General features: G+C 27.4%; 1 protein-coding gene across 2 annotated transcripts; it reads right to left on the reverse strand.

Annotated features, from left to right (window-relative positions):
* Nucleotides 1-6,154: 6,154 nt before the first annotated feature.
* LOC132943451 (transmembrane protein 62-like) lies at nucleotides 6,155-15,560 on the reverse strand. 2 transcript variants are annotated; one of them, XM_061012458.1, is made up of 15 exons: nucleotides 15,404-15,560; nucleotides 14,956-15,318; nucleotides 14,287-14,398; nucleotides 13,589-13,726; nucleotides 13,208-13,509; nucleotides 12,996-13,144; nucleotides 12,774-12,932; nucleotides 12,051-12,204; nucleotides 10,937-11,059; nucleotides 9,360-9,441; nucleotides 7,873-7,995; nucleotides 7,679-7,797; nucleotides 7,544-7,599; nucleotides 7,251-7,486; nucleotides 6,155-7,101 (listed from the first exon to the last, which is right to left on the reverse strand). In XM_061012458.1, exons 2-15 carry the CDS (start codon nucleotides 14,989-14,991, stop codon nucleotides 7,073-7,075), a joined length of 1,818 nt encoding a protein of 605 aa, XP_060868441.1. In that variant the 5' UTR covers nucleotides 14,992-15,318; nucleotides 15,404-15,560; the 3' UTR covers nucleotides 6,155-7,072. The 2 variants fall into 2 exon arrangements, with proteins under 2 accessions (XP_060868441.1, XP_060868442.1); XM_061012459.1 differs by lacking the exon at nucleotides 15,404-15,560 and having other exon boundaries at nucleotides 14,956-15,342.
* Between the last annotated feature and the right edge of the window lie 416 nt (nucleotides 15,561-15,976).

Here is a 15,976-nt window from a genome sequence, read left to right on the forward strand (position 1 = left end):
TGATAGAACATTTCATGTCAAAGTCAATCAGCGGCTATCATCAATTTTTTACCAACAAAATGGTATGCTACAGGGGTCAACATTATTCGTCACACTTTTTCTCATTTCCATAAACAATATAACTAAATCAATATCTAACCCCGTCAAATGCACATTATAATATTATGCTGATGACTTAAATATTTTGTGCAGAAGCTCAGAACTTTGTACCGTTCAATCAAATTTACAAAGAACACTTAATAATCTCCATGAATGGTCTCTCATAACTAGATTCAATTTTTCTGTAAGCAAATCTCAATGCATATTATTTACAAGAAAAAGGAAACAAAAGAAATTAAAACTTAATATGAATAATAATCTAATTCCCATTAATAACACGGCTAAAGTACTCGGAATTACATTCGACTCGAAAAATAACTGGATCCCTCACATAAAAAATTTTAAAAAAGCCTGCTCATCAAGAATAAACATAATGAAAATGTTAGCCCACACAAGCTGGGGAGCATCGTTTTCAACTCTATCTATAATACATGAATCCCTTATTTTATCTAAACTCGAGTACAATGCGTTCCTCGTTATAAATGCTAATAAAAATGACCTAAAAATGTTACACACGATTAATAACGCCGGAGCAAGCCTTGCAACCGGAGCGTTTCGGTATAGCCCTATTGACAGTCTACTCAACATAGCCAACATAAAATCTCTCCATATAAAACGTCAAGAAATTGCAATGATCCTCGCTACCAAACTTGCCAGAGACAAAATGCTATCTTCCCTAAACTCTTACCCGTCCTTACTAGCAATCGCTAAAAAAAATAATATCAACCTAAAAAACATTCTAACATCTCAACTCCCTGTCATCCCTCCTTGGACATTACTTCCGAATATTATTGATACCAGTCTTGCTGAACTTCCTAAAAACTCAACAAGTTCACAGGTATACAACCAACACTTTAAGAACACAATATCGTAATATTCCAACTATACTGAAATCTACACTTACGCCTCAAAATCGGAAAATAATGTGGGAATCGCCATTCTATACAAAGATGAGGTAATAACATATAAACTTCCAACAGAATGCTCCATATACTCAGCATAAGCAATCGCCATTCTAAAAGCCTTAGAGTACGCACTTGAAAAACAAAATCAAAATGTTATTATTTTAAGTGATTCCCTAAGCACAATCTCTAGCATATCAAACACACATAAGCTTAATGACATTGCAAAGAGAATCCACCTCCTCATTTCCTCCCATCTCTCCAAAGGGAACGCGGTCAAAATAATGTGGGTACCAGGCTATTCTTCAATTGAAGGCAATGAAAAAGCAGATATGCAAGCCAAGCACATAGCCTCCTCAACTTCCCTCGAAATCACTCCGCTCACTATCTTTCAAGATACCATAAGGACGATAAAACACATATCAATACAAGCTTGGTAAAATTCATGGGCAAAACAAAAAACGAAACTTAACGAAATTAAATCAACTATTCTTCACTGACCTAACCATCATCCTGATAGGAAAAAGGAAACCATCATCAACAGGCTAAGAATAGGTCACATCAGAATAACCCATGGTTACTTAATGTCCCGAGATGAGCCTCCCTCGTGTATGACGAGCGGAGTCACACTAATAGTAAAACACATTCTCACGGAATGTTTTGCTTACCTCGACGCAAGGAACCGCAATCATCTTTCCAGTGATTTATACGAAATACTTGAACCAGTCTCGCCATCACCTGACATATTCGTGTTCCTCCAGGAGACAGGATTGGACAAACTCATTTAACCATCTGAATACACAATACCTTATAATTATGCCCATATAGCCTAATCTAGACATTTGTCGTTATTAAACCTTTATATTTACTGTAACACCTATTTGTAAAAAAAAAAATCAAGAAATTTAATTGTTAAAGTTATTTTATATAGGGATATCCATTTAACATAAGTTACTCATTATTTCATAATGTGTTGGAGTACCTATTTATATCTATATAAATTAAATATCGGACAAGTAGTTTTTTTGGTTAAAAGTATTTATAGTTTAAATTACCTATCAGAGTAGTGGAATAACATTCTTGCAAGGTTTATTGAAACTAGAACGTAGGTATTAGTTAAATCTAACCCCAAATGTACCTATAGGCTATAACATGTACTTAACCTTCTATGATAATTTTTTATAAAGTAATATTATAAGTAAAAACTCAAATTTAGTACTTTTTATGTACAGTACTTAATACATTTGCCTTTAATTCAACAGAAATTATGGAGCTAAATATATAGAAATATCTATATGTACAGTGGGACATGGGACACACTATAGATACGGTCCATAGTTCATAGTTTTGTTTCATTTATAATAATAATGCTTTATTGTAATATAGTTTTTCATAAATTAATATTTAATAAAGTTCGCTTTAATGATTTGTTTGAACTATTTGAATGTATTTTTGGGAGATCAGTAGGTATTATTGCAACACCGTTACCAATATGAGTCTCACTACACTCCAGTTTCGCTTACAGATAATGATAAATATTACTCATTACTTATTACCAAGGCTATGAATTAAATGCATTTGCATATTTTTTTGATATACAGTATAAAATAATGGATACGGCCAAAATGTGTTTTGATTAATTTATAGTTCAAATACGAAATCTTCTATAGCATATCATTTAATGGGTTAGGGTAAATAGTTACATGTTTTCATGGTTACCTAGCTAGTATGTAAATTAAACATTTTTTTTTTTGTAAACCAATTTTAATTATTATTCATTCATTTTAATAGTTTTTTAATAAAGACTTATTTTTATAGAGCATTTTTTTGAATAATTTTAGTGCATATTTAACACATTTTTAGTGCATTCAATTCACAGCCACAGTTAATGTTAAATATAAAACAATTAATAGCTTCTTCAACTTGATGACTCTTAAGAGGATGTCAGACTTTTAGCGCACTATTTATTTCTCTCTCTCTGACCTACGCACAACGGGTAATAAAATATATTATTTAAATTATTATTTTCGTTTACATATTAATTTAATTATTGATTAAGTGGATTCGATACCGTGATTTTCTGTTTTTGTCGAACACACGCGTGACATAGTATTTTAGACGTGTTTTTTTTACCAGACATGACAATTGATCTAATGAAGTGATTCTGAAAAACATATTTGAATTGGTCGTCATGTCTACTTGAAATTAATTTTCACACATTTTTGATAATATTATGCCCCAAATTTCTAAAAATGTCATATTATAAAAAGAGTATAAAATCAAAAAATCAATAATATTGGAAAGTCGATTTCAAGTAGACTTGACGACAAATTCAAATCTGTTTTTAGAATTTGTATCGCTTCATTAGATCAATTGGTATGTTTAGCAAAGAACACGTCTAAAATCCTATATAAATCGTGTGTTAGACAAAAACAGAAAATCACGATATCGAATCCCTTTGAGGTGGTAAATAGATATTAGAAGCACAAGCATATTTTTATAAAAGCATATTGTTTTTCATGAATCATTAAATAAAAATGTGATTTTTGGTTTTTAGAGTTACTTTAAAGGTTACATAAAATACATCAAATTTTCAGTACCTACCTACCGACTATAATAATATTATAGTTAGTTATATTATATTTGGTATACACCAACTAGATTTGTAAAATTCCAAGTCTAAAATTTTCTCCCCGATTTTTCACAATACTGCTGAGTACGAAATTTATAATAATGATTTAATATGTCAAGTTTAATTGTATCGGATATATTTTAGATTTTAGATTCTGAGCGGATCGATGACTGTATTTAATATTTTACAAGTGTGTTTTTTAAATTTAAAATTTTATAAAATTATGTTTTTGTTCTGTGTAAACGATAAATATTCGTACTAAAGATTCGATTTTCAAATATAAAATACTATAGGTAGGCACTCAGTATCGGAGTATGTAATAATTTTTTTATTTTTAGTTTCATTGTAGGTATTTACTATTTAATAGGTATCTATATAATAATAATATACGAAATTGTGTTTTCGAATAATAATTATTTTTTTGTATTAGTAGGTATACACCATAATACTCAATAATAGCTAGGCGTATGAAAACGTCCAGAAAAGAGTACTTGTGAGTCTGGATAACAACCAATTTATATTAAAGTGTATGATTATAATATTATATTATAACCAAAAATAAAAATTATAGTAAAATATATATCTATCATTCTATCTATATCTAGAGTAAAAACTGCACTAAAAAATGTGTAAGTTGACTTTAAAGAAATCTCATTCATAAAAAAAAAACCAAAAAAATAGGAAACTGAATTTGTCCGTTACAGCTTTAAACAAGTCATAGTATTTTGAAAATTTTATCGTGTACAGAAAATACTAATATAAACATTCAGTGAAAATTGCATGTATCTGCGGTCATTTGTTTTAGAGTTACACCTAAACCAAAATCGATTTGGTCAAAAACCGATTTTGCGTAAAAATTCCCGTTTTTTCTTAATTTTTATGTTTTTTTTTACCCGGCGATTTTGAAAATTATTTGGAATTTTAAATTTTGACCTCCTCAATGCCCAAACTAGATTCACTATCCCATCAAACAAGATACTGTTAGTTTTAGTGCCCTGAACCGGGCAAACGGTGATGACAGACACAAAAATAGAAAACACACATTATTGTAAAATCAATACATACATTCATCGCTCCGCTCAGAATCTAAAAAAATATATTTAAACCATATTTTAAAATTCCTGATAATTTTGTACTATTTAAGGAGTACCCTGTGGCGATACAAACTTCAATTTTTAAATTAAAATTCCCCTTTTTTACTGAAAATTATTTAGTGGATGATTATCATGAACATATTTTGATGTATTTAAATCAAAATTCTAATAAGTACCTTCCTAGTTTCTGGATTTTTAAAATATTCATACTAATGATAATAATCATTAAATATGGTTTTATAAAAATATAAACTATAATAAGTAAAATTTATTTTACTTCATTACTCAATTCTGAGTTATAACTTATAAGTAAATAAAAAGATTATATTATGAGAAAATATAGGTAGGTACTCAAATAGGTACTATAATTATATTTATATTATATTTTTCTATTAACACTTAATTAATTAATTATTATCCTTCTAGCAATGATGTAAATTACGCATTTGTGTGGAGAAAATTTATCGTGATACATAATTACCTACTCTGTAGTGTTATAACTTATAATTATAGTTGTATAAACTTACTTAACTGCAACAAAATAAATGTTGTCATGAACTTGACTTTCAGCAACCACATTACTATTTACTATACATATTACATTAGGTAGGTACATATTGGCTAAATAAATATAGTACATATAATGGACTATTATAAACATTAGACGGTGAAGACCTATAAAGATTAAAGAATCTGTCTTGCAAACCTCAAGCTAGTAGCTACAATGTGTAGATAACCATGGAATGAACGTAATTAAGTTTACCACTGGACATTTTTTTCATATAAACTGTTCTGCTTTTTCATTGATTAATATTTTTGAGTAGTATTTAAAATATATTTTAATTTTGATGTACAAAAGCAATAACTTTTACAGTGTATAATGTAGGGTAAGTTAATTATTAATTTGAATATTTCCTATTTTGGGAGGCTAAATAATGGTTGTATAGGAACCCTAGTAAGAGGAACATGTAAATAATAAACAAAAGGATAGTTACTATTGTGCTACTAAGCTCCTTATATGATCAGTTCATCAGATCCGTCTTCATTAAAACTGATGGATAAATTGTGATCTACGATTAACCAAACACAGGACTACGAAATTGCCAAATGCAAACGTTATTAGTTGTATAATTAGAAATTTAAATTTGATTTAAGTTTTATGTAGTTACTGTTATGGTGAATAGTTTTTATTGGCGTGGTTGTTCGTTATATTTAATTTAAAAAGTATTTGTTAAGTATGTTAATTATAGAAAAAAATAAATGTAAATCACAGACTTTTTTTTATACATAGAGGGTATACAAAAAAAAGGATTTTGGGAAGAAGACAATTCATTTCAAAAGATTGTAAAATAAGCTTTCTATGATAAAGGTTAATTAATATTAACTTTTATTTATATTTTTAAATACAACTATTTGAATGAGAAAAAGTTTCATCTTCACAAAAGTGACACTAATATTGACTAATTTAACAGTTTAAATTTGAGTGTTATAAAATGCAATCTAACTATACCTTATACCTATTTAATCTTTTACTTTTGCAATCATTTTAGTTAAAAGATTTTTATGATTTAATAGATAAATTACTAATGCAAGCAGTGTTCCAGTATACCAGAAAAATTTAGATATACCAGTATTTTACAGAACCCAGCTATAGTAATTAATAATGATTACATATTTTACGTTGACCTATTTTGGGTGGATTGAATGGTACAATGAGCATAATTAATAATTATTAATTATTATTGAAAATCCCAAATTATTCTTTAATCGTCTATAACTAAAAATTTTAATATTCTGAAAAAAACCATCTCAAAAAATTATCTTTTACACAAGTTCTACCAAAGTTTTATTTTTAAACTCAATATCACTCATAAAAAAAAAAAAACACAATCAAACGCAATAAATTACAAAGTAACTATCTACAAGACAATCTGCTTATAACTATTAGGAAAAAAACAAAAAATGTTAAATAACTTATTTTTTAGTACTTTGGTATCTATAGTCAATAATAGGATTTACAATTTGTTTGATAAATTGAAATATTGAGTTAATTTTAAAATTAAAATACAATAATTTTAGTAAATATTAAATAATACTTAACAAAAAATTAAATTATACAACATATAAATGTGTGTATAATTATGTATGGGTTTTTTTTAAAAAATAAATAAAAATAATAAAATTATATAAATATATTATGTTGATATAGTTAGTGATAAATTAAACTATAGGGATCAATAAATAATGTGGACAAATGTCAATATAGGACGTTACAATTATCCTGTTAACAACAGTGTATTTCTACGCAATTGTGAAATAAACAATAATATTATATTATACAGTGTTTAATTTGTATTTAGTTTTTCCATTACTCCTGTTTTCAATAAACATAAAAAAATAAAACAAATATTAATATTGTGGAATTTTTAATTTTATAATCATGCAAAATATGAACAACAAAACTATATATAGGTAACTAGTACAGGCTATTTTATTCAGTTATTTAATGATACCTATCATTACCTGTTGCACATCGTATCTCATTTATAGTAATTCTTCGTGTTTCATTCCAAAGCCAAAGTGCAATAAATATTGACCATGTTTTTAATGGACCAAATATAGTAGCTATCCAACCATATGCTCCAAAAAACCATAGACAACATACAATTTGCCAAATTATCAGAAAGAAAAAAATCATATCCACATAAATATATGGTGAAGTAACAAATGTATATTGGGTATTTGGTAATGATTGCATTCTAAAATAATAATTTCATTATTTTCATTACTTTGTCATAGAAAAAATTTATAGGTACCTTTTATCGAGCCGGTGACTAAGTATACAATTAAGAGGCAATTGAAAAGTTAAAATCTAAAACAATAATAATAGTTAATCAATAAATTATATATTTAAATAATGAATTGATCCACTGACAATCTGATCAACTTACTTGTCCAAAACCATATGCATATATAAAAGAATCCTTTATAAGTTTTCCCTTGACATAAATGCCCCATGGAAAGACCCAACCTATCAAGTCGGTTACAAGTTCTCCAACAGCCCATGGACCTATCCCAAAAATTAAAGTCAATTATGGATGTAAACAATTGTAAAGTTTATTATTTTAAGAAATTAATTAATTACCTATACACAGATAAATGTAAAATAAAAGCAATGTGTAAAATATACGATTCACACTTGATAATAAAATCATTTTTCTTGAGTATCTCTTGATTAGTGATAATTTTGCATTATAGTTGATTCTATCTATAAAAAAATTTTTTTTTTCAATATAAATTTTATTATTTCATAAAAAAACTTAATGTAATTATAATATTATAAAAATATTTTATTATTTCAATCCTGCGTTATATATTTGAATTAAATTTAAATGTAAACATTAGGTATATTCATTATAAAACTGATTCTGAACTCAGATTATAGTTTTATAATGACAATTTAATTAATAACTAACAAACAAAAAAACATTTAAGCAAATATTAGCAAGTATGGTATAAATGTATTATCATTCAATTATATATAGAATTATTAGTTTAAGACTGTTTTATTATTTCCAGAAAATTTAAATTCACAACACACCAAAATGTTATGTTGAAGTAATAATAGTACCCAGTGACTGGGGTCACTGTGGTCCTCAGGTTATTTCTTTTTCAATTTAATAAATTTGTATTGAATAAATCAGTGTAACCATTGATTATAAATACTATAGATTGCTCACTGGCCGGTTTTTTGGTGTCACGAAATATTTACTCCTGGTAGATGGCCAGGTGACATGACTACTAGCGATTACAATGTTACCAGAAATTACTAAACCGGGTGGCCGTGTTTTTGGGTGCCGGTTAGAGATTAGTAATATTTTATGACATCGAAAAACTGGGTAGTGAGCAATCTATATAGTATTTATAATCAATGGTATAACTATGTAATATTATACTATTGGTATTCTGCCAATACAAGCTTTAATGCCAAAAAAATTAGTAAAATTGCCGTAACTATAGGCATTTAAATGGTAATTTAACTTAGTCTATTACAGTGGTTCGGGAGTTGCGCGCTAATTATACCGATGCTACAGTAGCAAGCTACTTTATTTGTTGCTATAAACGTAGCATCACTACAATACATCTAATGTAGCAAAATACTATCATTATTTTGCTTATTATATCTGATATAAATATCAGTCAGTAAATAACAATTTTTTTAGTTAAAATTCTTATCACCAAAATTATAGAATAATTATAGGTTATTATTTTGAAGTTCAACTGTCGTGTTAAATGGTACACTGAAAAAATAAGGCTCAATATACTTTATAGAGCTAATTATTTTAATAAAAACTTTAAGTTATGTAGATTGTATAACATTCATAAGAAAATAAAATTAAAAATGTTCTTTTTCATTTTTATAATAAATGTTTTACATCTAAAAATAAATTGAAAAATATTTCTCGTTAAAACAAAAGTTTAAAAATTGTGGACAAATGAGATTAAATGTACGTAGATACATTGTATGATGGGATATTCTGGTACTCTTTTGTACAAGTAGAGTGCTTATATTAAATTGAAAAATATTAGATATGCTTAGCTAGGCATTAGTTTGAGACAAAAACCACTTACATTTTGTGCATTTGCTAACAAATCGATAAACTATAAGCGGCAACAGGTTAGCCAAAGATGCAATCACAAACATCATAAGTAACTGCAAAAACACCTTATTTTTAATAATAAAACTATCAAAAATGCTATTTTGGTCATATCAGAATTAATCTAATTAAAATTTTGAATTATTAACAAAAATAATTTTAGTATATTTTCTCATAAACTCGGAAGAAAATTATCCAAATAATATGATAATCTTCAAAAATTTATATTTTTAACATAACTACATTCAGAACCATTAGATAAACAATTATTTTTATTGCTTTAAAATTTAAAATCACAACACTAACTTATCATACTCACTACACCAAAATAGCCTATTTATCATTAACTTATTTATTTATTTTTTAGCCATGATGTTCTATTAGTAAAGGTGCTAATTCGGTATGCGTTCTACACTCGGTCTACATTCAGTATGCGGATATTGAACAACGACTATACCTATATGCGTTATCTGCTTCATTTTTAAATAATATGTTGGGTATTTCTTTCGACTGTATTATCTTATCTTTAATCATCTCTAATTATCTTTACCTTAAATTGTATTACTGTTTGTTTTACTTTTATTACACAGTTGTCACTTCTCAGTTACTTAACACTTATGAAGGTTGTTCGTTACGAGTATAATACTATATATTTTTATATATTGTGTATTATTTATTAATTATGATGGCTGTGATGATGTTTTGTGAGTTTTATACTACAGTAATGCCAAATGAAATACACAACACTCCTCCCTCCTTGACAGATATAAATGCTGAAGTAATTAATAAACGAAATCACGGTGCACGAGTAGATGGCCCCTGGGTATTTGGTTTAAAAAATGGAAACGACTACCATTATTCTTATATTCATTGACGCGATCGAGAAACACTTCTACCGATAATAGAATATGAATGCGATGCAGGATTAGAAATTTATTCTGACGAACAGGAGCCTACAGTCAAAACATTAAAAGGTCATGGTTGGATGCAAAAATTAAATTATTGTAGAAAATGAGGGGTGTTTTTCTAAATCATTTGCAGTCCCATCTCAATCACTATTGCTGGCGACTTTACCTTCAAGACAGTCTGGAGCGTTTCTCGCCATATTAGAAGAAGACATTCAGCTCATGAATGAATGAATATAAAATAAAACCCAGTCAAAACGACTTATGTAGACTGTAGAGCATATAATGACTCAGAAACTTGCTGGTAGAGTGCATACAGAATTAGCACCTTAGTAAATTATCATCTCCGGGGTTAACTGATTATAGTTTTAAAAAAATATTTGAATAATCAAAATAAGTAAATATTATTTTTACTTTTTAAGCATGTGAAATGCATGCATATTTAGTATTTTTTAAGAGTTTTAAGTTCTGAACCCTAGTAATAATTAATACATTACATAATGAAGTTAAAATCAAAGTAGAAAAAAATTGTAACATTTTGAAAATCATGAGAAATAGTATTTATATATAATTAAAAAGATCTAAATTTACTCTAATATGACCAATTTTAAAACTTTTATAATGCAAACAAAACATAAATACTTACCACATCAGGAAAATAAACATTAAGTGGCCATTGTGAAAATAATTTTAGTCCCGGTTTAGAATTGTCAAATGAAAAAGGATGGTTAATTTCATGTTTACGTCCTTGGATATCTTCTACTCTAACCTGCATATAATTAAAAGAAATTCTAAATAGTAAATAATAATAACATATATTTAAAATTTTAATAAACAATATTATTTATTAAAATACAATTTAAGTGTTGTAATCAACATTTTAGAGGGCCAATTAATTTGTTAAACTTTTAGGAGGAACATTTGATCCAAAAATGAAATATTAATTAAACGGAATATCATAAGCAGTGGCGACTCGTAAGGTTCACCTAAGGTGGTGCACAGGAAATGTATAAGATACCTATGTAAGATGGTAAAAATATTAATTTTGTTATAGGTGCACACCAAAATAATGAAATATAATAACGTGATTAATGGATAATGTACAGTGTTATCGTTTCAACAAATGATGCAACATTGCGACACTATAAAAATAGGTTCGGTGCACACATTAAATGTGCTCCAAACTACCATATATTACTAACTGAGGTGTCAAGGCATGTAGCTAATATTTACACGGCCGCCCGGAGCACAAACAATTTGTGCTTCACGAATTATTTAATCGTTTACAGGCACACTTTTCAACATGAAAAACTCCGAAATTTTTTTTTTTTATTACAGACCATGTGCATAATAATCAATTATATGTTACCATAAGAATCTAATTATTTTTTATAATTTTTTTGGATGGTTCACATGTTCCCGTGCACCATACCACAAGCCGCTACTGATCATAAGTAAATTACTTCTCAGTTAATTAAGCGCTTGAGGGCCATTTTTACAATGTCCAGTGAAAGTTAACGGACACTTACCGGCAGAATTCTACCGGTAATAAAATCTATTCTCAGTCAGTTAGCGCTAACTGACACTTAAATGGGCATTGTAAGATTCGCCCTTAGTTTTATCGAGATTATTATTTATTACTTATTAAATGGTTAACTGTAAAAATATATAACCTAAAAAAGAGTTATTACACTTCTCACATCAGTTGTCATTATATTAACAATAATACAAATTATACTTATTTAATTGTAATTACTTACATTTAATGTATGCAATCCACTTGAGTATGCATTATAATTCCATTCAATTATATAAAGAGGACTACCTTTCACATGACTACAATTTCTCCATTTATATTCCTTATCTATTTGTACTAATACATGTTTGATAGGATCAACAGAAAAGGCTAATATTCTAAAATTAGTAAATAAAAGTTAATAATTAAATTATAAAAATAAACTTTTTTAAGATTTCAAATATATTAAATAAAATGTAAAAGAAGGTTACATTTTCATTATTTAGGTATTAAGATAAGGGGATTTTATATAGTTAAGTGACATGTGTGCCAGCAGAATATTATATTATTTTTGATGTTTTGGCATGCTTTAAAGGTACTACAGTCTTTAAGCATGAAAGTTATATTTTTGATTTTTTGTAAATTAAATATTAGCCGTATTTAAAATATTAAAAAAATTTTTTTTATTTAACTGGTTTTACTATTGTTTTTAAAACATTATTTTAAGCTTTTTCAAATTGTTATATAAGAATAATACACAATTAATATAAATTTCTCCATATCTTGTAAAATAACCATTTTTGTTTTAAATAAAAATAGCCAACGACCAAAATATCTGCTGCAGCAACTTTTTTTTTAAATTCATTGTATTTTTAATAAATTACGAGTCAAAGAAAAAATGAATGTTGTATAATTCTTTAAAATATATAATATATAATAGATAAATATTATATAAATATCCAATTACCTAATATATTTAATATTTGCCTCTCGGTCTTCTTCAGTTTCCATATTTCGTATAGTAAGCCAGGGTATTTTTGGATTAGTGACTAATATAATTGGCCATTGACCATGGCGTATGTCAATAAATGAAAATGATCCTTGATCAAATGCTATTAATCTAAACCTACAAACAAACATGACAGTACAGTTAGTTGTCAATTTTACATTTAATCTAGATTCTACTAACGCTCTTCCATCTTTCCAGTCAGCTAGTTCTAATTCTGCAAAACCTTCGTTTTGCATTGTATACATTTGTGGCACCAAACCACCTAATGTATGCAAATGACCACATAAGTATACAACAGACATTGGATTTTCACCTATAATGGACCTTACCTAAAAACAACAAATTAGTATGAAATAAATACATTAACAACTTAATTCATTATCTGGTTTTACAGTTTTACTTCCTGATGTAAATATGCATGAAGTTGGGTAATGTCCAAACCATACAATAGGATCTTTGGTATTATTTGCTAAAGACTGCAATTGAAGAATTTCAGGTTCATCCAAGTTTCCAATAAAATTAAATGGTCTTTTTGGTCCTGGATCCAAGCAAGCATCAACTGCAATCATATTAAGACTCATTCCGGCATGATTTGTAACTTTGTATTTATATGATCGTGGATGAGTCTGGCCTTGTTCAGAATATTTTCGGTAAAAATTTTTTGGAGATTCTAAATTGTTTACATCAAAACTATCTAAAAATATAAATTGAATCATGTGTAGTACCTACATTATAACAATATTAAAATACACTTAATATTTTTGAAAGTTTACCATGATTTCCACGAATGTCTAACCATTTAGTTTTTTCAGACACTTTCCCAGATGTCAATACATCGTGGTATGCTAACCATTCTCCTTCATACTGTGTTGATCCAATACCATCTTTTTTTTTAGCATCGGTTAGATCTCCTGCAGTAATATTTTCTTTGAATTGGTAATTATAATTACTTGAATTGACATAAAGTATAATATAGTATGTCTTAATAATTTCAAAATTAGGAGTTAAAAAATTGTTAAATCAAATTAATATAGATCCAAATATCACATGAAAATCCAAAATAAAAATGGAAACTAAAAACCCAAAAATACAATAACCCATTACTTTTATATTTTAAAACAAAGCATAAGTAATTGTTTAAAAATAACTGAACTAATAAAAAAATGAAAGAAAACTTAAAACCCAATTTTGTTTCACTTTATACTTTTAATTAGAGATAGGTCAATAGGTTCTTGAACTCTGAACTCTCAAACACCTCAGCATGGCCCAATTGACTGCCTAGCTACTCCATTGAATGGAAGTTTGTTATATGGAAATCTTTCTGTAGTATTATTATTATTAAATCAAATAAGACAAATTTAAGATTAGAATTTAAAATAATTATTTATGTAACCATCATATATATTAAACATAGTACTTATTTAATTTTAATTTGAACCATTAATATTTATAAAATAGCAAAAAAACATACCACTCGCTAATACAGCTGAAGGTTTAATGGTATCCAAAGTTAATTCACAAAATTCTTTGAGCTCAGTTACTCGTTCCCAATCGTGGAAAACGCTAAGATGTAAATCTGAAATCTATAATAATAAATGTCAATAGATTTCTATTAAGAGGCCATGATTTAGTTTAGTCCATTCTGCTTATTAGTAAAAATTAAAATTGTTTATGACCAACATTGATAATGTGGGAACCGAATTTAAATTGATTTAAATCACTAATAAATATTAAACTTCATATGAGAAAATCAACTGTTATGATATTAGTATAGTTGTATGATGTTGAATATCATCATTTTGAAACAATAAGAACATTTTTTATATTTTTAATTTACTTACCTATCCCGATCATTATTTCATTCACTATAAAACCGAAATTTCTGAAAATTTTAAATTGAACAGAATATTGTTAGTTATACTCAACTCTAATGTTAATCTAGAAACAACAATATTTGTTGGTCTTACAAAAATTAAATTAGTCATTAATATTACGAAGAATTAGATAAAAAAATCTTTAGTTAAAATTGTCCTTAATTTAAAATCAATATCTATTAATCTGTGTGGTATAGTCACAAAAAATAAAAACAACTACCTAGACAATATTATATACTTAAAATAACTGATACTTTTATTGTTACCTGTAGGAACCAAATCAGTCTATTTGTAAGATTCATATTTGAGTAGGACCGTTTTTCATTCAATCGTTGTACTAAAAAGCTGCAAGTTTAATCGTGTACTATATTTTATTCATTGTGACGATGGCACAGAAACTTGTAGAACTCTACATGATGGTTTTAACTTTTAACGATTTAATGAGTTGGTATTCAATAATTCGATATTCAAGTTTCATTATTGAATACCTATTACCTATCGGAATTTGGAGTGGTTGTCCAAAATTCCAAACGCCGAATGTCAATAATTGCCAATGGACTTTATTTTCTTTTATCACTTTTGAATGTTGATAGCAAGTCACACGAACAGCTGCTGGCTGCTGCTGTAGGCTACAAAGGACGTCATAGAATAATTGAATATTATACAAATATTATTCATGGCCTTCTATTAATCTGTGCCTATACCATTCTATACCTGATTGCATATACCTATACCACTTGGCACTTAAGCCATGCTGATAAATCCTACTTTTACACTATACTCAACTATTATTGCTATTATAGTTAAAAGGACGCACAGATATAAACAAATACGTATTAGTATATATCTGTGAAAGGACGTGATATCGCATGTAGAGAGCCTATATTATAGATAATAATAAAGACTATATATTATAAATGATATAAAGGCTCTCTACCCTCATGTAGCAACTAACTTTATAAATAAGTAACAAGTTTAAAAATTATAGGTCTATGGCCTATGGTCGCCCTATAATAAATTAATAAACGGCTTTCAGATTTACAAAATACAAAGTGACTGCATAAAACAGCTGAAAAAATTGACTACTAACGTTTGATGTCAACACTCAACAACATAGACATAATAGAATTATATTAAGTATTTATTCATTTATTTATTAATTCTATTATGTCCATGACAAATTAAATTAAATCTGTCATGATTATGTCTATGCACTATGCTCAACAATATAATAAATTGTGTGGACATATAACTCATTTTACACCTATTAATTAATATATATATATA

Source organism: Metopolophium dirhodum, chromosome 4 (assembly GCF_019925205.1).
Source record: "Metopolophium dirhodum isolate CAU chromosome 4, ASM1992520v1, whole genome shotgun sequence".
NCBI lineage: Eukaryota > Metazoa > Arthropoda > Insecta > Hemiptera > Aphididae > Metopolophium > Metopolophium dirhodum.

What these genes read in the sequence shown, in the direction of transcription:
- LOC132943451 (XM_061012458.1), bottom strand. Translation starts at nt 14,991, where the DNA reads ATGAATCTTACAAATAGACTGATTTGGTTCCTACAG. An exon ending in TGTTAGCAAATGCACAAAAT is followed by an intron (nt 7,996 to 9,359) that starts GTAAGTGGTTTT and finishes ATTTTTTTATAG; the next exon opens with ATAGAATCAACTATAATGCA. An exon ending in AGTCACCGGCTCGATAAAAG is followed by an intron (nt 7,487 to 7,543) that starts GTACCTATAAAT and finishes TTATTATTTTAG; the next exon opens with AATGCAATCATTACCAAATA.